This window comes from Cygnus atratus, chromosome 1, assembly GCF_013377495.2.
Source record: "Cygnus atratus isolate AKBS03 ecotype Queensland, Australia chromosome 1, CAtr_DNAZoo_HiC_assembly, whole genome shotgun sequence".
NCBI lineage: Eukaryota > Metazoa > Chordata > Aves > Anseriformes > Anatidae > Cygnus > Cygnus atratus.
In genome coordinates this window covers 185,559,043-185,579,978 of record NC_066362.1, presented here as the reverse complement: position 1 = coordinate 185,579,978, position 20,936 = coordinate 185,559,043, and the positions used below count along the sequence as shown (strand labels likewise).

Below are 20,936 nucleotides of genomic sequence, written 5' to 3'. Positions count from 1 at the left end.
AAAGCTGTTGCCTTGTTTAAAGCGTTGTTTTCCTGTTGGTTCAGAAAACTGACCTTGGCTCACTGCGTGCTCACGTGCATCCCAGAGCTGCTGATGAGAACTGGCTATGCCATCTCGTAAGACCTTCCGCAGAGTTTGTATAGTATTGTTGTATTACAACCAAATACAACATAGTTTGTAAAAGTGATTTTTTTCCATTTCTATCTTCCTAAAAACTACAAACATCTATCCCTATATAGAAGAGTTTTGTAGCTTCGTTCTGGCATGTCCTAAGTTATTGTACTTCCTACATAATTATTTTTCCTTCACTTTTTAAGTATATTGGTTGTACTCAACATAATGTGGACCTTTTTCAACAGAGAGAGCCTGCAGAAAAACACCAAGTTCACGCGTAGTCACAAGACAGCAAATCCATAGTTTGCAAGATGGTGCAGAACTTTATGAAGCAATCCAGAATGCGTCTGACCCTGGTTATATGGAGGTAACAGTAGAGCCAACTGGGCTACTTTTGAAATGCTTGTGGAGTCATTTCTAATTTAGTACCTCCTGCTAAAATCAGCCACAAAATTACTATTTATTTCGCTCATCTTTTAAAATTTCCTATAGTATGCTTATTGCTAAGTAAATTATGATTTACTTGGAAAATACTTTAATGAAGTCCTGTTTAAATAGATTAATATCTTAGATTGCAAAAGAGAATAAGTGATTTTCTCTGGATATACAAAATCCAGGATATAGTACAATTAAAAGTAATAAAACCACAAATAATAATTTTGTTTTGACGTGTGTGTGTGAAAACTGAATGCACCTAGTACGACACATTTTTCTTGCATGCCGTTCACTGAAGAGTTTACGTGATCTTACTGTCATTTGTCTCCTGATGCGTTTTAGTGTTAATTAGTCAGCTCAGAGATAGCAGCCTGCTGGGAGATGCAACTCTTCTTTCCTTCTTACAGAACTTTTTTGTAACATCTTTCTTATTAAACTGGCAGGACATGCCTGTTGCACGAAATACTTTGGTTATGTGTTCTTAAGCAGGCTTCTCACTAATTACCCATTAAGAACAGCGTATAATGTCATACATAGACAACTGAGTACCAGTAAAGACTAGAGTCCCCAGTTATGCTAACATTTTGAGTCTTAGTAGTGTGTCAGTTGAACAATAAATCGTCTGTAACAGAACACTTAGGAAAGAGACTATAAAGGATCCTGTCAGGATCTTTCAGGATTTTTTTTTTGTGATTACTTTTTAAAAAAAAAAAAAAAAAAAAAGATACTGAATATGTTTTCTCTTGGTTACAGGGTTATCTCAGTGAAGATCAGCTAAAAGCTCTGAATGCTCACAGGCAGCTGATGAATGATAAAAAGCAAACTCGGATACAGGAAGAATTCAAGAAAGCTGTAGAGTCTGCAGAAAAGGGAAAATATGGTTGTTCCAAAAGGGATGTGTCCACTGTTTGGAAATTATGTGTGGTAGACTACAGAAAGCAAGAAAAACGTAAAGGTTAGTACTTGGGAAATTATAAATAACTTTTATCTTCACATGATAACTGGACAACATAATAAGCAGATTTGAAGAGTTTACGTACAGTATTCTAGCTTGCATGTAACTGTTGCTGGTTTTATTTTGCTAAAAAGCCTTTGTATTAGTGTTGCACACCTAATTATCTTAATCTGGTGTTACTAGGAGTGATACTGAGCATCTGGCGTCCACTACTAGATGTTTGTTCTCTGTTAAAGGAAGGCAGTCGGTACAGAATCTACCAGCTGTCCACATCACAGTCCAAAGGAAGAGCAGAATCAACTAACATACAATTAACAGCGACAAAGAAAACTCAGTATCTACAACTATCAGTAAGTACTTTAACTGCATAAAGATAAATCATTAAAAAGTTTGTCTGTATAACAGGGTGTTGGTGTTTATTTTTTTAAGGTCTCGCAGAAGATGCTGCTGCAGATTTTCTTTCCCAGAAAGGCTCTAAAATTCACCAGTTTGTTAGATCCTTCTTTTCAGCCACCATGTGCTGAAGTTGATTTAGTTGGAGTCGTAGTTTCTGTTAGCAAAGCAGGTATGTTGTTGACCACGTTCGTGTCATTGAATCACCACTAAGTTTTTTTATTTCAAAAGTCAAAACGATGTTTGGTGTTTTATAACAGCTAATATACAGCTATTACACATATAGTTATATAATAACTAATATAGCCCATCACTGTGATACACTGGGAGATTATTGTTTTCCTAGAGGGGGAAAAAAATGTCTTATTTTCTAGCAAGAATTTAGTATTTGAGTATTCAAGCTCAAGAGAAGCTTTTTCTTTAGCTGTGTTCCGTGATGTACATTCTTACACCTGTGCTCTGTGTGTGCAGCAGTAGTGTCTGCCATGTACGTGGGCTCCCTCTTTTGCGTGCAATATCATGGGCTGAGTGGAACCCAGCTCTTGGAGCTCACGGGTAGACAGGTGGAGAATCTTCTGATGAAAAGCAAAAGCACCATAGAAGTAATATGTTCACGCGCCGGAATGCAGATTTTGGATTGTTTTCTGTAATCAGTAGGGAGAGAGTGTAGAATGTGAATGAAGCATCAAACATCTGTTAGCATGCTGACAGGCTGCCGTGTTATATTTATCAATTAGAGCTTTTTCAAGATGCGCGTGACTTTTTTTATAGACACAAATTGCAGTAATCAACCTTTATTTAAAGGTTTATGGCTTGATTCATTTTTTCTTGCTTTTAGGTTTCGCTACTATGGTTTATTTATCTGATGAAAGCTATAATCTGGTGGCAATAAAGATCTGGGCAGATCTCAGGCACTTTGCTGTTGAGGATATAGTCGTTCGCTGTTCGTTCATTTCTGCAAGCAACCTTCAGTGGCAGTCTGACTTCAGATCAGAAATTCCTATGCTGGTGGCTGGAGATCTTTCTGTGTTCTCAGCCAGCCCAAAGGAAACCTATCTTCAAGAGAAGTTTAATGAACTGAGAAGTATGGTAGAGGTAAACCTTTAGATTTTTAGTTTAATGATGGATTTTAGTTATTGCAGTGTCAATCTGTCACCAAAAAGTCCGGTAGTGGTAGTGAATTTTACGTAATGCAGATAATGCTGAATTTGAGGGGATTTTGTTGAAGATGGAGTAAGGTGTTAATGTGCTTTTCTTGGAGAACTCTCCATGTCATCATGTATTGAATGTCTTGGCTGTTTTGGTTTTTTTGTTGTTTTTTTTTCCCATCAGCTCAACACCCCTGTCTTCAGCATGTGCCACAGAATCTTTTCTGGTTAGCAAACCTGTTTCACCTGCCAGCAGGCAATCTGTCACGGACAGTTTAACTGTAGCCTTTTTAAAGTTGAAATTTCCTCTCTTGTTCACTTGAACACATTCGATACCAACCATCAGCCTGATGCTTTTATTTATTTTTCTTATTGTCAACTTTCTAGTTGTGCTAAATAGCATGTCCTGGACATACGTTCTCACTTCTTACTGAATACATATTTTCTTTTTTTTTTTTTTTACTTTATAACAATAAGTGGAAGGTGTATTTTCTTTTCCATGGAAGGTGCGGTGGACTTCTAAGTTGTTGGTTTCATTTAAAAAAAAAAAAAAAAAAAAAAAAAGTCTTGTGGGATTATGATGAGAAAACAAAACCCTAGTTTGTGAGCACAGAATATGTGCATAATTTTAACAACAACTATTCTGCATTGTAATCTGTTCTGTTTTATAGAATGTGGACTCCTTTTGCTCTGACGCAGAAAGTAAATTGATGAATTTGCTACAAAGAAGTCACTCACTCACGCCTACTTTACCTAAAAGATGTGGTTCAGAATGCTTTTCTCCTTCCTGTAACTCAGGCCTCTATGCAGCGGATAAAAGTTCGGTAAGCTTCTAGTAATTAATTAATCTTGTTTTCATACTGGCTTTACATACAGTATGGATATAAGCAGGTTTTATACTGCTGGCTGTGGCAAATGGTCTCTGTTTTCAGTCTGCCCCACAGATTCTCCGTAGGGCAAGGCAAGCTGATTAGAAGCTTTTTCCTTGTGCGGGTTACAATTATTCCTTGGGAGGAGCTGCCTAGCCTAAGTCTTCCTCCAAGCAGGATATGAAAAATTCCCCTCTTGGTCTGTGTTTTGACGGCACACTTTAAATACTCTGAATTGTTTATGAGTAAAATGAGTCCTCCTTTATAGGAAATAGGGAAGTATTTACTACTTCCTCAGTTCCATTGTGAAGATTATCTGACATGGATATGATTGGGAGGAAAATTCTTGATCTGTAAATGTTTCTTCCAGAAGACTCTGCAATGTGCACTCTTGTTTAGAGAATTTATTTCCTAGTCTTCTTTTTTCTAGATATTGCTCGCTATTTTGTAGGTTTAAAGGGAAGAGGTATCACCTAGTAAATGCTGGGGTTTTATAGTATTGTTGCCAAAAATTGAGTTAAATAGTACTCTGCTTCCCATCAAGGCTGCTGGTGGCAAGTTGTTCTTGATGTGCAATACAGAGTGAATCAGAACAAAAATTTTTCCTGCCAATAGTTGTGAGGGAGGTGGAAACACACCGACCTCAGATCAGTTCTTGAGGACTAAAATGCAGTCTGTAAGGCATCCTTTGCCATTTCAGAGACACTACTAATGTTCTGAATGTTTAGTGGCATATATCAATTTATTAAATATATTAAATTGAAAAAAAAAAAAGAGCATTAAAAGATATTCTCAAGCATGTGTTGCAGTGCTGTGTAGTGGGTATCTTGCATGTATTCATGGTTTTTATTCTACCCCTTTTTCCTTCATTTTTCCCTATTTAACAACCCGTTGAGGATATATCGAATGCAGAAGACTCAATTAACTCATTTTTGCAGTGACTGCTTTGAATTCTTACCAGCTGGCACAGGAAAGTTCCCATACATTTAGCTTAGTTCTCAGAAACAGTGTAAATGTGCTGTCTTAATGTGTGTGCAAATGGTGACTTACCACGCATCAGTACTTGAAAAAATAACATTAGTCACTTTCAGAAGATATCAGACTAAAGTTAACTTGGCTGTGAATGATAGAGCATTTTTCTATCAGTTATTTTTTTTTCCCTGTTTTATGGAAGTAGTTCGGGAAGTTCAACTACTGCTACTACTACTAATGGATTTTCTATTCAACATAAAACTTCTCTTTTTAACCAGATCTCATCTTCTAAAATGGAAAGTAAGCATCTGAGCCCTTTGTCAACCAGCACACCGAATATGAAACTCGTCCCACAAGGGTCAGCAAAAACCCCTTCATCTGCTGCAACTGATGAAGACAATCCCAAAAACAGCAAAAAGAGAAAAGCAATGGACTTCCTCAGTTGCATACCTGCCCCTCCGCCACTGACACCGATCTGTTCGACCATTTCTCCATCTTTAAAAAAGGCATTTCAGCCTCCGCGAAGTTTGGGCTTACAGCGTAGCAAGTCAGCAAAAGAAACAAATCCGAATGTGGGTTTTGTTACCCCCAGCAGAAAAGTGAGAGAAGCTGTCCGTGTTCCCGTTAATGACCTGGTTGCGGATGAAGAACTCGCAATGATTAATACGCAAGCACTCATAAACACTTTACCAGAAGAAAAGAAGACTGAGGGTGTAAATGAAAACAGTACAATAGCTACTAATTTATCTGATGATCTTTCACCCAAACACAGTTCCAGAGCAGCTGAGGAAGCAAAGAACTTATTAAAAAGCAGTTCTGAAGGAGCTGAGGCTCTTCAGAAGGACGCAAAGGAACTTGGGGGCTCGTTATCAACCCACAGGATGCTGCAAAGACGAAAATCCCGAAAATGCTACTAGATACACATGTACAGTATTGTATATATTTCAAGGTTAAATGATTTTTACTTTGTACATTAAATCCCAATTGTATTTAATAAAGTTATATTACAAAAACTCCTGAAAGGGCATTTCATCTGCAGAACAAATGATTTGGAGTTGAATAATCATACGTTTCTCACACAAATGTTGCATACACCAGCATCACTCTGGCTGGAGGTTTTATAACCCATTACTTTGATTCTGATGTGTTGTTGAATTCTGGCAGGGTCTTTGTTTCAGTCTCCAGCACCCTCTTTTGTTACCAGCTGTAGCATTAGCATAGTTGTTTGTCAGAAGTAGCACAGGGCAAAATCAACAATTGTCTAAGTTTATTGGAACCAAACATAGCAGTTTAATTCTGAGATACTCTTCTGTAATTCTGGCATGGTTCTGTAATGTTTTCCTTAAAATTTCCATGCAGTGCTAAAAGAGTTTTAGAAAACAGCTATAATTATGACTGATTCATAGTAAAAGGATTAAAAAAAAATAGTAATAATAAATCCTTGGTCATTCTTAGTTAGAGGTACTACTTTAAGCCAAAATGTTATGAAAGAAAGCCAGACCCTTAATTTCATCCCAAGTTCTTTCTGCCAGGAGGGAGTTAGTACTTCTAGTCATGATTTCATTCTCATTAACTTCTGCAGGTGAAGATTTTCAAAACCGGAGCTTCTGCACAAGAGAAGCAGTTCTGCTGGGCAGGCTCTGACTCCATGGTTTAGTTGTGCTGTTCTCCAGCCCCCCCTCGCCCCTCAGGTGTCAAAGAAGGATGGCAGCGGCTCCCTCCTGGTGACCTTTCTGCAGCCCTGTGCCACTAACTTGGCTCGAGTGCAGGGCTGAGGGCAGCTCCCGCGGCCAAGCTGGGCACTGTAGTGGGACTGGAGAACGTAAGAGGGTGACAGCAGCTTCGCCTAAAAACTTTGTGCAATACTGCAGGCGCCCTAAACCCTTTAACGAACGATTATTTACAATGGTGATCGTGCTGCTTTACATGCAGCCTGAGTTAAAAAATAAAAGTAAAAACTAATTAATCCCCCCCCTACTGCTTTATACAGACTCCTACAGCCAGCTTAGCTTTTGCACAGGACTAACGTACTCCTTGATGCTTCTGGTGCTTCTGTCCACTAGACTGGCAGAGGAACAGCAGCTGCACCTGTGTTTCTTCATGATCTGGGTGAGCTGTCTTCATTTCCTACTACAAAATACCTTGCTACTGCCCTCTTCTATAGCCACTGCCAAATGTTCTGTGCCTACTTACAGAAAATTGCCATCACAAATGCTGAGTTTTACAATAATGTTTTATGAACTTTGTTGACAAAGACATATCAGCAGGATTTTATACAATTGCTGAAACTCCTGCAGGATAGCTTCTTTTCCTCAGCCAGCCGTCAGTCAATGGCTTCTCTGCACTGCGTGGTGGAAGGAGTTGTTTTCTCCCCTTACAAACACTTTTTTCCCCCCTCCTTTCTTAAGTTGTCATTTTGTGCAACACAGTTTGTCCTCCTGAGTTCAGGTAGTCAGCAGCCCTGTGCTTTGGCTATTTACAGCTGCCTCTGTAGCCCGGTACCACCTTAAAGTTAGCAAGCACACAGCTGGTGCTCTTTCCTTCAGGAAACTGAACTCTGCCTCCTGCTATGTCTCCGCAAGATGAAGGTGAATGCACAGTTTAAAGCATTAAAGTTTTCCTCCTTTAGGCTGGAGATGCTGCTTGGCTCTGTTAGCGCTAAGGTAAGAACAACATAAAAGCAGGCAGAAGATGTGTAGATTCAGAAGAGCATCAAATCTTGCCATGCTTTCTTAGAGCTACCTTTTCCATGATTGACTTTGCCTCTCTGAAAGTTAGCAGTGACGTGCTAGACAAGAATGGGAAGACAGAAAAGCTTATACAGTAGCAAAACTGCAAGAAATGACCAGTGCATGGTGAAGGAATTAAGGAATTGGCCACATGGGCTGTAAGAAAAAAAAAAAAAAAAAAAAAAAAAAAGAATCTAAGAGTATTCAGTGCTCTCTAGCAGTGACAGAGCAATGCAAAAAAAAAAAAAAAAAGGACAAGCTAATAGATGTCACCATAAGCATGAATGAATTTTAGAGAAGGAAGAGGGACGGGGGCATGCTGTTTGTGCCAGAGATAAGAGGGCAATCAGCCAGCAAGAGCTGTGAGATCATAATCTAGCGACATTTAAAGACTTTTAAGAAATAAAAGTCTTGTTTTGAAATGCAGTAGGAAAATACAAGAATAAAAAATTGTGTAAAAAAAGTAAAACTAGAGCCTTTGATACCCTGATAATTAAAACACATACAGAGGCCTCCACTCCTCAGCGAAATGGCACAGTGTTCGTGCGTGCCGGGCGAGGTCTTCTGTGTGAGAAGGCCGGCGGGGGGCTGGAGTGGGCACCCAGGCCATAAGCTGTGTTTGGTCCCGTGGCGCTTCTGTCATCTCTGCTGGGCTGGTCGGAATGAAGAACGCTGTGGAAGGTAACGTTGTGCTCGTATTCTTCTTTCATCCGTTGTATCTTTTGTCGAGGGACGTCATGGATATTTCTTCTGTAGAGTCAACAGTAGCAGAAAATACATTACAGGTTATCTTAAGTTTGCTAGACATTGCTCCTTGTGCTTGGTGAGCCATTTCTAGCTGGTTTTTTTTTTGTTTGTTTGTTTTTTGGCTAAACTGTTGGTTGCTGCCACCTCCTCAACGGTATTGTAGTGACAGCTGGAAAAAGTAACCCACACATTTTTGTGGGCAGGGAGTCCAGAAGAGCTTGAACAAATGTGCTGAAACAGCCAGGTAAGAAAGAGCTAGGTAGAAGCCCTGTGTATTATGTTATGTGAATATTGCTGGGTTTTAGAGCCAACAGCTTGTCAGCACCAGGATGAACGTTCATACTTCTGGAGAAAGGCAAACAATGGCTGTGGCTAGTCCAGACACTGACTTGTGACAGGTGTAGAGGTCACAGGTCTGTTGCTTTATCTGTGTGCATGTGGGGAAAAAATCATCTCTCATCTGGAGCAGAATGGGCAGAAATGATGGGGGAGCTGGTGCTGCTGGTGGTGCTGTAGCAAGCACGGAGACAAGAGGAGTGGGGAAGAAAAGCTGGGAATTTGATCTGTAAAACACAGGTTTGTTCTCCGTACATGAAACCAGAGGGGTGGAAGACTCAATAGGAACACAAGACGAGATAGGGAGGAGAGGAGACATTGCATGTAATTTTAGGGACATGGTTTAGTGGGTGACACTGGTGGTAGGGAGATGGTTGGACCAGATGATCTTGGAAGGCTTTTCCAACCTTAATGGTTCTATGAGATAAAAATAGAAGAGGAAGATAAAAATAGAGGGGAAGGAAGTGGAAAGGGAAACAAGACTTTACTGTTTGCAATGGAAGCTATCCATGGCCACACCTGGTGACTCCAGGGCAAATATATAAATGAAAGTAAGCCTGGGAAGAGGGGAGCAGTACGCTCAAACATGCAGGGCTTTCTGGACAAACCAGAAACAGTCTTTCCAAAGATCGCCAGGTACTTCTGTGTCTCTGTGAGTTTGTGAGCTCTGACTAGCCTTATATTTACCATTTAGCTCTACAATGCCCTGTTAGTGATCTAGTGTGTCTTTGTCTTGCAGCTATATTTTTAAAGTCTTGCTGTACGCAAGTCCTGGAGTGCTTAAAATGTTTTTTTTTCCTCTATTGAAATTAAGGTGAAAGCAACGCAGCAGGTTTCCAGCTGCAGCAGCCCACTTGTCATGGGCATGAGATCCACCAGTAGCCAGTGCCCTACGCGTGGGCAGCGTGCAGTGCGGGGTCAGCAACCAGCACAACTGCAAAGACGCTGCAGAACCAGAATCGATCAGAACAAACCAGCCCCTGCTCCTTCATTTTTTCTGCCCAAGCAGCTGGGAATGGTGATGTACTTCAAGACTGACATCCTGTGCCTTACAGGGGGTGTACAGGATGCATAAACAGAGCTCTGGCAAGAGCTACCTGTCGTCTTATGGGAGATGTACACTGCTCACAGTAGCTTGGGGAATAAAGATTTAGGTACCTAGAGAACCTAGGGTAACGCTAAGAATATTTATCTGCTATCAGGAAACCTGCAGCCAGCGCTAGAGGTACTGGAAGCAACTTTCAGATTTCCCTGAATCGTCTGCCAAAATGCTGCCCCAAACTGAAGGTGTTTGAGTGAGCCTTACAGTCCTGGCAGGCTACTGCAAAAGCTGACTTGTTTCAAATAATTACTAAAAAAAAATACAAGTTACCAATTAGTTCGGCCTATAATTAACGACTACTAGTTAGATCTGTTTCTGCCCTACAAACCACTCCCTGCTGGTGCTGGTGAAGCTGATTCTGGTGAAGCTCTGGGCCAGGAGCCTCTTTGCCATTTGTCATGCCCAAAAGGAATGATGCTGATTCCTGACTAGAGTTCCTAGCTGGTGCAAAGCAGAAATGGATCAGTCTGAATGAAGTACGCGTGCCCTACTCTGTTGTGGTAACAAGTTAGCGTGGTAGCTTCTGGATCCAGGAGGTGGGTGTGCACTCTGCATTGCAATGTACTTTACAGCTGCTTGGTTAAAGGATAGGAGATTAGCCTGCATTTTGCAGTAATTAAACCATTAACCCTGCACCCATTAGTCAGATATGTTTGGCTGCATCTATATCCTACCACATTATGCTGAGTTGATATATTCATTGTATCCCTTCTGCATGTGTTAAGACCTTCAGAGAGATCCTCTATAACCTCATTTCTTGAACGTGATTACAGTAGCATCCCACCATGCTACAGCTAGACAATATTTATTATGGTTATATTTTTTAGGAACATAAGTCTGAATATTTTCTGTGGTGCTTAGAGGTGTCTTGTGTCCAAACATAGAGAGTGCTGCTCAAAATACAGAATGAAAACTGGGGTACCTGCTGCAAGAGGCTTGCGGTACACGTACACGCTTCAGGTAGGTAGCTTTTCCTGTTGACTGACTCACTTCAGCTCTTTGGAGGCTGAATTTGCTACAGACTGGACACTGAATAACAGAAACTTTCCACAACAGCCCTTCTGTTGTCATTTACCAGGTTATATTTTAGGGTGTATGAAGAGGAAAGTGAGAAGCTGTCTGCTGTGTCAAAGAGAAAAAGATGTACCTTGTCAGTTCGTGAACATTGAACTTCCAGGGTGTATCTGGTTCTCGGAATATAACTTCGTAGCTATTTTCACGAGCCTGAAGAAGTACACACACAAGTTTTAGATTATGGCCACCAAACCCAGGAGTAGCCAATCTTCCAGCTCCCCTGAGATTTTTGTTGGGTTAAGAGATGTATCACGCATCTCCAGGAGCCAGAAGGAAGATCACCACAACTCCCACCACGGTGTTGGTCTGACTCCCTGCTAGTCCATTCCCCTTACATCAAACGATTTGGGTCTCCCAGCAAACCCTGCCTCGGCATTCCCCCAGCACCCTGCTCCCCACGGTAAATGGTGCTCTGCCGCGGGAGCTCTCTGGCAGTCACAGAAGGTTCAAGAGCCACAGGTTGGCTGTGCCAACCTAGAGCTTCTGGGAGTGTCGTGCTATTTCCAGGCACTGAATCTACAGGTCTCGATTTTTTCATGGTAAAGCAACATATTTGTATCTACATATAAATGTACATTTACATGTATATGTAAACATACATATATATATGTATATATATATATATACACACATACATATATAGCTAACACATTTATTGATTGCTTTTGGGGTTTTGATTTGGAGGGGGGAACATTGCCTCCTGAAGACATTATATAATAGCAGAAAGGAGGCAGGGGACTCGATCTTTTTACAGCTTGTACACCTCTAGCTGTGATCTCTCACTTGCTTCATAGTCACCCTCAAGCATTCACAACTTCCTCTAGCGCAGTAACATGTCCAGGGTTTCCAGCACCATTATTAATTCTTGCCTCTTCTGAGCTCCCATAAAAGCAATACCTAGACCCAAATTTCTTAACTAACATGATCGGAACCCAAGAACTTACAGCTGTGCATAAACATGAGTATAATGTTATCAGGCAGGCCATACTATGAAACTGTACTAAAGATATTGGCAACAAACACTATGTCTGCCAGCACTGATAAAAAGAGATTCCAATGCACCTTCCAAGACTCTTTCTGGTGTATTTTTCACAAGTCATAAACTAAAATTTTTGAGTCATATCGTGATACGTTTGCCAACTTTGGAAACTCTTATATTTGGTCAGTTTCAGATTCAACAGTTTGGAAACTGTCATACTCATGTCACTGTTGAGGATTGCCTGATTGCCAAGAAGCTACAGGGCAAGTTCAAGGACTGTTAATCTTTTCAGTAATTTTGCCTTCACTGAGGCATATAGCTGGCTAGATAAAATAAGTGCATAGGCACCTTTTCCCCTATGTCTTCCCACTACAAATTATTAACTATAATTAGAGGACTGAGGGAAAATGGAAGTAATTATTTTTAGCCTTGTTAAGAATTGTTTCAGTCAGATCACCTCTGAAATGTCACAGCTGAGCATGTAAAAGCAATAAATCATAGCTTTCCCTACCATCATCACATACGGCTTCATTTCCCAAGCATGGATGTTGGTGTTATCAATAATAACCGGGCTTTTCCCATTCTTCATTGCTTTGCGTGCTGTAATGTAACACATTAAGTAAAGCTAAAACGTATTAAGTAACAGACTGAGCCAGGTCTTTCTAGCCTAGAAGCGTCCTTTCCTTGCCCACTCCTAGCACACGTGGCTCCCCGCCGGACTTGGGTTTGTAGCTACCACCCAAACGCAGAGGGCAGCACCCAGCAGGTGTTTCCTGCAGGTGATGCAGCTGGTGGCTGTGCTCAGTAGCAAGATCTGAAACCCGTGTAGAACACATTTAGACATATTTAGGTATTTACAGCAAGTATGAGTGACTATTATTTGCTAAAGATGTCTGTTTTATGGTCTCAAGGTACGTTTGCCAATGCTCTAAGTGAGTTCAGAGCACAGCCTCAAATATATGTAACATTTTTCTCTCTCAGACAGACACAAAGGTCATTTCATTCTCAAACTATGGAAGTTTGGAAGTTTTCCTCCTGCCTATCACTAATTCCTCACTGACACCCGCTTCTAGGTCAGGACAGACACCTAAGGAGTTGTAGTCTGCACAATGCCAGGCACACAGCTGTGCTGAGCAGCTGCAGTGCTGGTATTTGCATGCCACCTGCTGCTGATCGAGCTTCAGCAGGGCTACCTAATAGTCCCAGTTTTACTTTCAAAAATAGTATCTATCACCAACATTTATTCATTTTAAATTCCTCTCTTTAATGCTACAAAATAAAAACAGAAGCGGCAAATACTTTTTAACCAGTACACCATGAACTTCAGTGCATGACACTACTTTGAGATATTTTTATTTGGGGGCTCAATTCAAAGACATACTGAAAAGCAAAACTATGCTGACAAAAGACTGGATCAATTTCAGTCACCTCTCTTTTGGTTCCATTTGTGTGCATCCTCTAGGAAGTCAGGCTCAAACACGTATACACCATTTCTAGTAAAGAAGTCATCAGTACTAAGAACTACAGCACTGGGATAGTCATATTTCAGTTGTCTGGAAAAGAAAACACAACACAATGAAAGAAGGATTAGTATATGCAAACACATGCCTTTAACAAAGAACATTACATCAAGAGCAGTATGAATGCTCTGCAAATTTGCACAGTCCTTCGTTTTGAAAATCCCAGATTAAAGAGATCTGAAAATAATGTAATCAGTAGGTGGGCATGCAGGAGGAAAGGAACGGAGCTTAAAGGCATGTTTGATTTCTTTAATTCAGCAGAGAGATGTACAATGGACTGCCAACAGGAGTCTTTAATCATATTAATAAATTCAATTTTCTGAGTTATTTGAGAAGGTATGAACATACATTTTAAAAAATACTGCTAATCCCATGGAAGTGAGTCTCAAAAGGCAACTCTATTATGGGAGTTTCACTACAGAGAGATTTTTGAAGATAGCAAGGAGGAATGGTTTCTCATTTAGTAAGGACGGTCTGTATTATCAGCTTTGTCTTGTTCTTTGTTCTTCTTCTTCTTCTTTTGTCTGTAAAGCATGTAGCTCTTTTTTTAATGTACAAACAAGTATGAGAGGGATTAGTCAACATTTCCTATTTTTTTATGGTTCTTTCTGCTTCTCACTTGTCCCTGTTTTACTTTGCCCTCTTCTTGTTGAGCTGAGTCATTTTTCTTTGACTTCCATTTTTTAATGTTTTGTAGACAAATTTGCATAGCCTGGCTTGGCAGCCCCAGATGCAGCATATCCATAAAGGAGGTAGGTCCCCTGTGGTCAACAGCCAAGGGCAACCCCCTTCTCTTCACGTTGACGCGTGTCCCACAATGATGCCCACTCACAGCTGGGATGAGATCTGGCGGTGTCCTGCTGCAAGCTGACCAGGTGCCTTTCAGGCAGCGGCTGGCTCTAGGGAATGAAAATGCCCTGATGCAGTTGCTTGAATTTGAAGGATCCTTCCTGCAAATTAGTCCTCAGAGAACATTAAAAAAAAAAAAATCTTAATGCAAAACTGGGTTTCTGTTTGTGTTTTCATCTTATTTGTGTCTACAGGCTGAACTGTTTAGTTTGTCAGTCAAGGCAGTGTTGGGAGGAGGAGGGAAGGAGGGAATCTCTGCAAGAAGCCAGGGAGAGCCCACGGCATCATCTCGCTGCTCTCTTATCTCCTCAGGGCCCCAAAAGCCAAGAGAGAAGAAAGTAAGGCCAGCCCAGAAACCTTGTGACTCTCAGACATGAATGTCGCTGCCCTGCTATCTCGCGCCACACATGGTCTTCAGCCTGTGACTCATTTCAGTGTCCTCAGTAAAACACTGCTCTTCCATCCCCATAAGCTACAAAACAACAATTTCTCAATGCCTTATCTAATTGAGCAACAGCAGGGGAAAAGGTCCCACTAGGTTATCAGCAAAAAAACAGACAGGCAGACAGAAAAGGCTTAATTCTCTCATCTCGAGCTCTGCTCCAGCCATTTACTTACCAATTTCATCCTAACCTGCCTGCCAGCAGCAATTCTTCGCTCGGATTGCACTTTGCTTTTCCTTGAACAAAGGCCGACTTCTGACTTGTTTCACCTGCGCTGTAATTTCCATTGTCTGCTGATTAATTCATATCATTTTGGGGTAGCCACTGCCACAGGGAGCAGAGACTCGCTGCTGACTGACCGGCCAAGGCCATCCTCACAGCGCCGTGCTGCAGCCCCTAAATTACATACTGTTTAGCAGCTACACGTAGTTACCTTCTAGCTCGGAAGAGATGTTTTATTCACCTAATTACTGCTGGACAAAAAGATCCAAAAAAAGTTAAAAAGAAAAAACCAAACTTTAATTTTGGTCCCATGCAAATACTTCTTATCACGAAGAGCATGTGAGCACCTAATGCTTATCTGTTTGCTCTCACGCTGACACACTGATAAATTTAGCTCTTGGTAATTCAGTACCTTACCTTTCCTGTTCTATCCATCTGCATGACAATCTCTTCTCTAGAAAGCTGACTGTGCTAAAATATGTTGTCCCTTTACCTATTAAGATGCACATAAAATTGTACGTATTAATAAAAGATCTCAATATGTTTTTCTTCTTCGGTATTTCCTTTCAAAATATTATCACAGCGCAAATTTTTAAAACACTTCTTAGCATTTTAAATGCTAAAAGAGAGCTTTGATATGTGAGCAACTTAAGCAGTGTGTGATTACCTGTAAATTCAGTTTACTATCTTCATATCCCTGGTAATAAAGTAGATAAAACTGGTACTTCAAAGGAGGAAAAATATGGCACAAAATGTGTTCAGAGCTATGGATTACTGGCACGTTTACTATACTCATACTAAACAAATAAAATCGTACTAATAGCAACATAACAAAACATTAAGCTTGTTTTGCTGTCTTTAACACTTGGTTTTCTACAACAACCGAACTGACTCCAAAGCTTATGGTTGTTTCCTGCCATCTTGTCCCGTTTTGTTTGTTCTGTCCCTTTTAATTTCACTTGCAAAAAAAAAAAAATTCATTTGCACCCAAGACACTTTGATGTTTTGCTTGAGACTCTAGCCATTGAGATCTACATAGGACCAGAAGTTGATGTAGATTAAAGGTTTTACATTACCCCGTTAGACTCCTGGTCACTCTGTGCAATATTAATGCTTGTACTGGAGCTAAATATACAAAATGGGAGGACTTGTGCCCAGTGTTATTTATTAATAAATTCCGAGCAGCACCCACTGCAGTTAGATCAGTAAGCGTAAACCATACTAAGGACGAAAAGAAAACAGAAATCTGTTTGCAAGATCAAAGGGTACGTACAAGCTACGCCTGCACTGAAGAAAAGCCACTGAACTTTAAGCACTGCATTGTGATAACCGGTATCTGTCAAAAGTTCAGTATTAATTTGCCTACACGATATTTAATCGCTCCCTGTCTCAGCTGCCTTGCAGCAGTTACACTATGCTCTGTTACAGACACAAACCTGCTCTCCTCCCTTTCTTTCCCCTTCCCAGGGGGAAGCAGGTTTCCAAGCTAGGTGAAGTACCTCCTTAGACCGATGGAGTTGGGGAAAAAAAAAGCTTTCAGATGTTTATGGCACAGAAGCAGCGAACTGCTGGCAGGGCCTGGGGACTGCTCACACCCGCCGGGAGCCCTCGGTGTGTGCAGAGGCTCCAGCGTCGTCGCCAACTCCAGCATCAGCTGCAGGGACGCCTCCGACCAGCGTGGGCTCTCGGTGCACTCACCTGCTCTTCACCCTGCTCAGGTTTACCATGTGCGTTGCAATGACTAAAAAAAGAGTATTTCTGTTGAAAATACAAGAGTACGAGCTAACAGAGAGGGGTTTTGAAGCCTTCTAAGTTATTCATCTGAGGACCTGCTCCCATGATTTATACAGTTTTTGAAGTCCTCTTTTTATTAATAGCATCTTCAGTGCTTTTAAACAATCAATTCTGATTTTAACCGTATATATTTCATCCTCACAGACAACAAAATTACTAGCCAGGATTTCAACTAGCTGGATACAAGGATAGGACTTGAGGGAAGTCCCCACCTTCACTAATTATGTCACTGGGGAAAAAAAAAGCCCCTGACTGCATTTCATAGGCTGTCATGTTTTTCCATCAGAAACTCTGGAAGTGAATGGATGTCCGATATTCAGACTGGTAAAAAGATTGGAAGGAGAGTTTTCAGCATTCGTAAAAACTAACATAACTGTGTGCCAGGCAGATCTCAGGCCTGGTAGAGTCTCAAGATACAACCTCCTTCCAACATAACGCAGATCCTAACGTTTATGTGCTAGCACCGCATACAGCCACTTGTTCTGGTCACTAACAAAAAGCCTTCCTGTGGTGTTTTAGCATTCAGTTTCAGCAGAAAGTGAGAAAAATGAGAACCAGAGCACAGGCACAGCGCTATCAGCTGCCTGCAGTGCTTTGGTAACTTGCAGTGAGTGCCCTGAGGACTCTGACCCGGCACGAAGCTGCCAGGCACCACGGCAGTGCCTCCACGTCTCGCTGGCGGGACGCGAGCAGCAGCTGTGCTGTACCGCAGCAGGCTGCGTGCGGTGGTCAATATGAGCATTCAGAAGGACCTGAAGCACGAGCATTTCGCATACACAGGTAAATGTTGACAGTGTGTTACCATCTGGAAGCAGGAGCTGCAGAGCTAATAGGCAAAGTCCGTGAACTGTGCTGCAGTTCTCCTGTAGGGTCGGGATCCTGGCGACAAAGGACCAGCTGATTCGGGATCCCACCGATGGCAGGGCTGGAGAAGGGACTGGAGTGCAGGGAGGAACCAGATAAATGCAGCACAGAGAACTGGAGAACACAAAGCTTATGCCAAGCACCAATTCCTCAGTGCCAATGTATTTTTCCCTTCTGTTTCTTTGTCACCTGATCTGGATGACTGTTCGCGCTATGCTTCATAAGGGAGCACAAAAACAATCCTATTTCAAGTGGTAAATCAACAGCAGCGGCTGACGAGTTACATATTTGATCATGCCCAGCCTAGTGCTTGAGCAAAACTGTTAAATAGGTTACGTGTTATGTTGAGTTGTGCGTTTCCACCACAAAGTCTGTTGTGGAAGCAGATAGGAGCTTGCACTTGACTTCTGGAGATGTTTTTGCAAGCTATGCCCACTACTGCACCTCAGATACCTGTTTTCTTAGGAGTTGCCTCTGTTTGATCATAAACTACGCACTGTGGATTTGGGGGGGAACACGTTCAGGTGAAGGATGTTATTCAGATCTGCTGGAGGCTATTGGAGATGTAACTCCTAACTCCCTTCTTCTCCTACCCTGCTGGTGATGTATGGCAAATGGTTAGAGGGAACCAGTTAGGATCACCTAATAAATAGGCAGCTCAGGGATGTGTGTCCTTAACAGTGAAGTAATTGAAAAAGTTTGGACGCTGGCAGTGAGCAGACTAAATCCTCCTTCTGCCCTGACTGTTAAATTCAGGTGGCTCCTTCACTGTCTTTACCAGGAACCGAAAACCAGACCAGAACCGATCTGTCCCAATGTCATTCCCGCTGCTCTGAGCAACTTGGATGGGGAAACGGTTTTAACAAAGATGCTGTAATTATATCTTACAAAGCTGTATCCAAACAGTGCCAGGTGACACTGAAAGGCCAGGGAATCAAGCCCTAAGCCCTAGCTCGCTCCTGGACAATAGTCTGGTGCAACAAACCGACAAGGGGATGCTCTATCAGCAAGTTGCAGTATCACTGGTGATAACATTCACAGTTCATGACATTTCTGAGCACTGTAAAGGCACACAGCTTGCAACAGAAATAGTATCTGACATGAATAATGAATGAACGGAGACGTGTGTTAAAGCACCAGAAGAAACAACAGAGCGAAGGTTAAAACAACGGCATATACTGATAACCAAGAGCACAGTTAACAGCTGTGAAACTGGGAAACGTGCTCGTCACGCACACACCGATACAGAGCAATGACTTGCCACTAGGAGACAGGAGAGCAGGAGGATGGCCAGTGGGTCGCACCAGTCTGCAGCCACCCTCCTCCTTCCAACAGGCAGAGAGCTGTAGCTGTAAAGGCACCCGAAGTGGGAAAACAAAAATAACAGCCAAAAATCTTGCCTAAGATTCACGGAGCATAATGTAAGCAAAACTCAGAGGCAAAAAAAATGGCACCACAGTGGCTGCTAGAGGACATAAAAAACCCACGTTATCACCACCAACCAAGAGGAACCTAGAAGAAAAAGCAAAAATGGGGCTGCTGAAGGACCTTGTCCTTGCTGATTTTGGCCACACCACCTGTGCACATGTACCCTGATGCTTGCAAATATTTGAGTGTGATATTGTGAGTGAAAAACGTCGGAGAGAATGAATTTGAATGAGTAAAATTAGCTTACCTGCAAATTTTTAAAGTAAGTCTCACCTTTCCTCACCAATTGGATCTCGCACTGTGCTTGTTGTACTAATTCTCTACAAACATATTCTTGCCTAGCACACTACAGTTGCCAACACCAAAACATACACAGTGTGGGACGTGGAAACAGCAAATCTCAGAATTTTCTTGACACAGTCCTTTCATAATCTGAGAGAGCTAACGGTGAGGTGCTAAAGGCAGTTCTCGCAGCTGCCCTTTGAGCCATGTAGTGTTCATGATACAATCAGCAAGGGCTAGATGCAGAACAAGTTCTTCAAGCACTCCCCTTACACGGGACTAAAACAATGTTTACGATTTATTTTGTAAATCCATCATTAATAATTAAACTTGTGTTTTGACCTGAAAAAAAGAGGCAAGTTATTTCCATTGGCTGAGAATACGTCCCCAGAATCCCTCCATTCATTCTGGCACGCTCTCCTCACCGGGAGGAAACCCACGGTGAACATTCATCTTTTGGTGGAGAGCAGGGGGACACCAGGAGCTTTGGGATACCAGGCTGATCGCGATACCAGGCTGTGGCTATGCTGTGTCGGGCAGGCCGCGGTGCCACCCCACAGCACTCCCCATGGAGCTTTTCCACCTATTTTTCACCGTTCTTGGAGCCTCTTCTGCCTCTATCTCACACCGCTGGGGCTCAGACAACGTGAAACCAGAAGTCCCAGCCCTCGGCAATTCTCGCTGCGAGACAGAGGAACTGCCTTACCATCGGCAATTAACCACAAAATAAAAAGCCCTAGCCTGGTACTTTTTACAGAACACCAAATACCGTGGCTGGGGTGGTTTAGGAGCTTACTGGAATCGCACCTTTGGGCACTAACCCCTTAAAAACACCTTCCCCCATGTGATGGGCAGCGTGTCCTTAAAGCAGCTCCCCGTGGCTGGAGCAACGAAGCTCCGAAGCATTTCTGAGCTTTCTGCGAGGCTCCTGCTCCCCTTCCCAGCCAGCAACACGTCCCCACAGCGCTCAGAGGTGGCTGTCACACCCCATTTCCATTTCCATCTCGCAGCCCAGCCTTGCTCGTTCCTGGTTTCGGAGCAGCAGCGAGGGGCGCTGAGGACCCCCTGGCACCGCCCCGCTGCGCACCCCGGGCTGTGCCGGGCCATTTGGGGCTCGGCTCTGGCAGCCTGCACAAGGGCTGGCTCCCTGCCCTCCACCGGCCTGAGGGAGCCGAGACCCTGCGAGGCTAAGCCCTAAGAAGCCCTAAGCAGATGTCACGGCACCAGCCTCGCACCCTCCTCCGGGCCCGGCCCTTACCTGGCCAGCGTGCTCTTCCCGGAGCCCGGCAGGCCCCGCAGCAGCACCAGGCTCTTGCCGAAGCGCCTCCGAGGCCGAGGCGGGGGCTGCAGGCTGAGCCCCCCCAGGGCTCGGAGCAGCCGCTCGTCCATGCGGCCCGGCCCGGCCCGGCCCGGCCCCGGTTGTGCGAGGGCCGGGCCCGGCCCGGAAGGGGGAGGGAGGCGGCGGGGAGCCGGCCCCGGCCCCTCCCGGGGAGGCCTCGCTCGGGGAAGGGCTGGGCTGCCCTCGGTTAGCCCGAGGGGTCGGCTCTAATTACTAAAAACTAATTAATGTGCGCGTTATCCAGGTGGGAGGCTGATGCTGCCGGTGCTGAGAAGCCCCAGGCCCAGGCTCTGGCCCCCGTACTCTGCACCGCAGGCTGGGGAGAAAGGCGGTCACCACAGC

The 20,936-nt window shown here is 43.0% G+C and overlaps 2 protein-coding genes across 3 annotated transcripts in view; one reads left to right on the top strand and one right to left on the bottom strand.

Annotated features, from left to right (window-relative positions):
- Nucleotides 1–5,904, top strand: part of BRCA2 (BRCA2 DNA repair associated) — a 38,291-nt gene extending 32,387 nt beyond the window's left edge. Inside the window, exons 21-27 of the mRNA XM_035542404.2 lie at nt 360–481; nt 1,303–1,504; nt 1,688–1,854; nt 1,934–2,069; nt 2,736–2,992; nt 3,717–3,869; nt 5,165–5,904. Of these exons, the coding sequence (XP_035398297.1) occupies nt 360–481; nt 1,303–1,504; nt 1,688–1,854; nt 1,934–2,069; nt 2,736–2,992; nt 3,717–3,869; nt 5,165–5,803 (1,676 nt within the window). The 3' untranslated portion in view covers nt 5,804–5,904. The remainder of the gene's footprint in view (nt 1–359; nt 482–1,302; nt 1,505–1,687; nt 1,855–1,933; nt 2,070–2,735; nt 2,993–3,716; nt 3,870–5,164) is intronic.
- Nucleotides 5,905–7,101: 1,197 nt separating this feature from the next.
- Nucleotides 7,102–20,896, bottom strand: N4BP2L1 (NEDD4 binding protein 2 like 1). Of its 2 annotated transcripts, none has more exons than XM_050710272.1 (6): nt 20,890–20,896; nt 20,514–20,678; nt 13,282–13,406; nt 12,365–12,453; nt 10,948–11,024; nt 7,102–8,365 (listed from the first exon to the last, which is right to left on the bottom strand). In XM_050710272.1, exons 2-6 carry the CDS (start codon nt 20,642–20,644, stop codon nt 8,137–8,139), a joined length of 651 nt encoding a protein of 216 aa, XP_050566229.1. In that variant the 5' UTR covers nt 20,645–20,678; nt 20,890–20,896; the 3' UTR covers nt 7,102–8,136. The 2 variants fall into 2 exon arrangements, with proteins under 2 accessions (XP_050566229.1, XP_050566233.1); XM_050710276.1 differs by lacking the exons at nt 20,514–20,678; nt 20,890–20,896 and adding exons at nt 13,722–14,336; nt 19,221–19,568.
- Between the last annotated feature and the right edge of the window lie 40 nt (nt 20,897–20,936).

Bases quoted from the DNA above. Each gene is read 5' to 3' on its own strand.
- N4BP2L1 (XM_050710272.1), bottom strand. From the start codon at position 20,644: ATGGACGAGCGGCTGCTCCGAGCCCTGGGGGGGCTCAGCCTGCAGCCC. The intron at 12,454-13,281 runs GTGACTGAAATT...GTTACATTACAG, and splicing joins CAAATGGAACCAAAAGAGAG to CACGCAAAGCAATGAAGAAT. The intron at 11,025-12,364 runs GTAGGGAAAGCT...GTACTTCTTCAG, and splicing joins TGAAGCCGTATGTGATGATG to GCTCGTGAAAATAGCTACGA.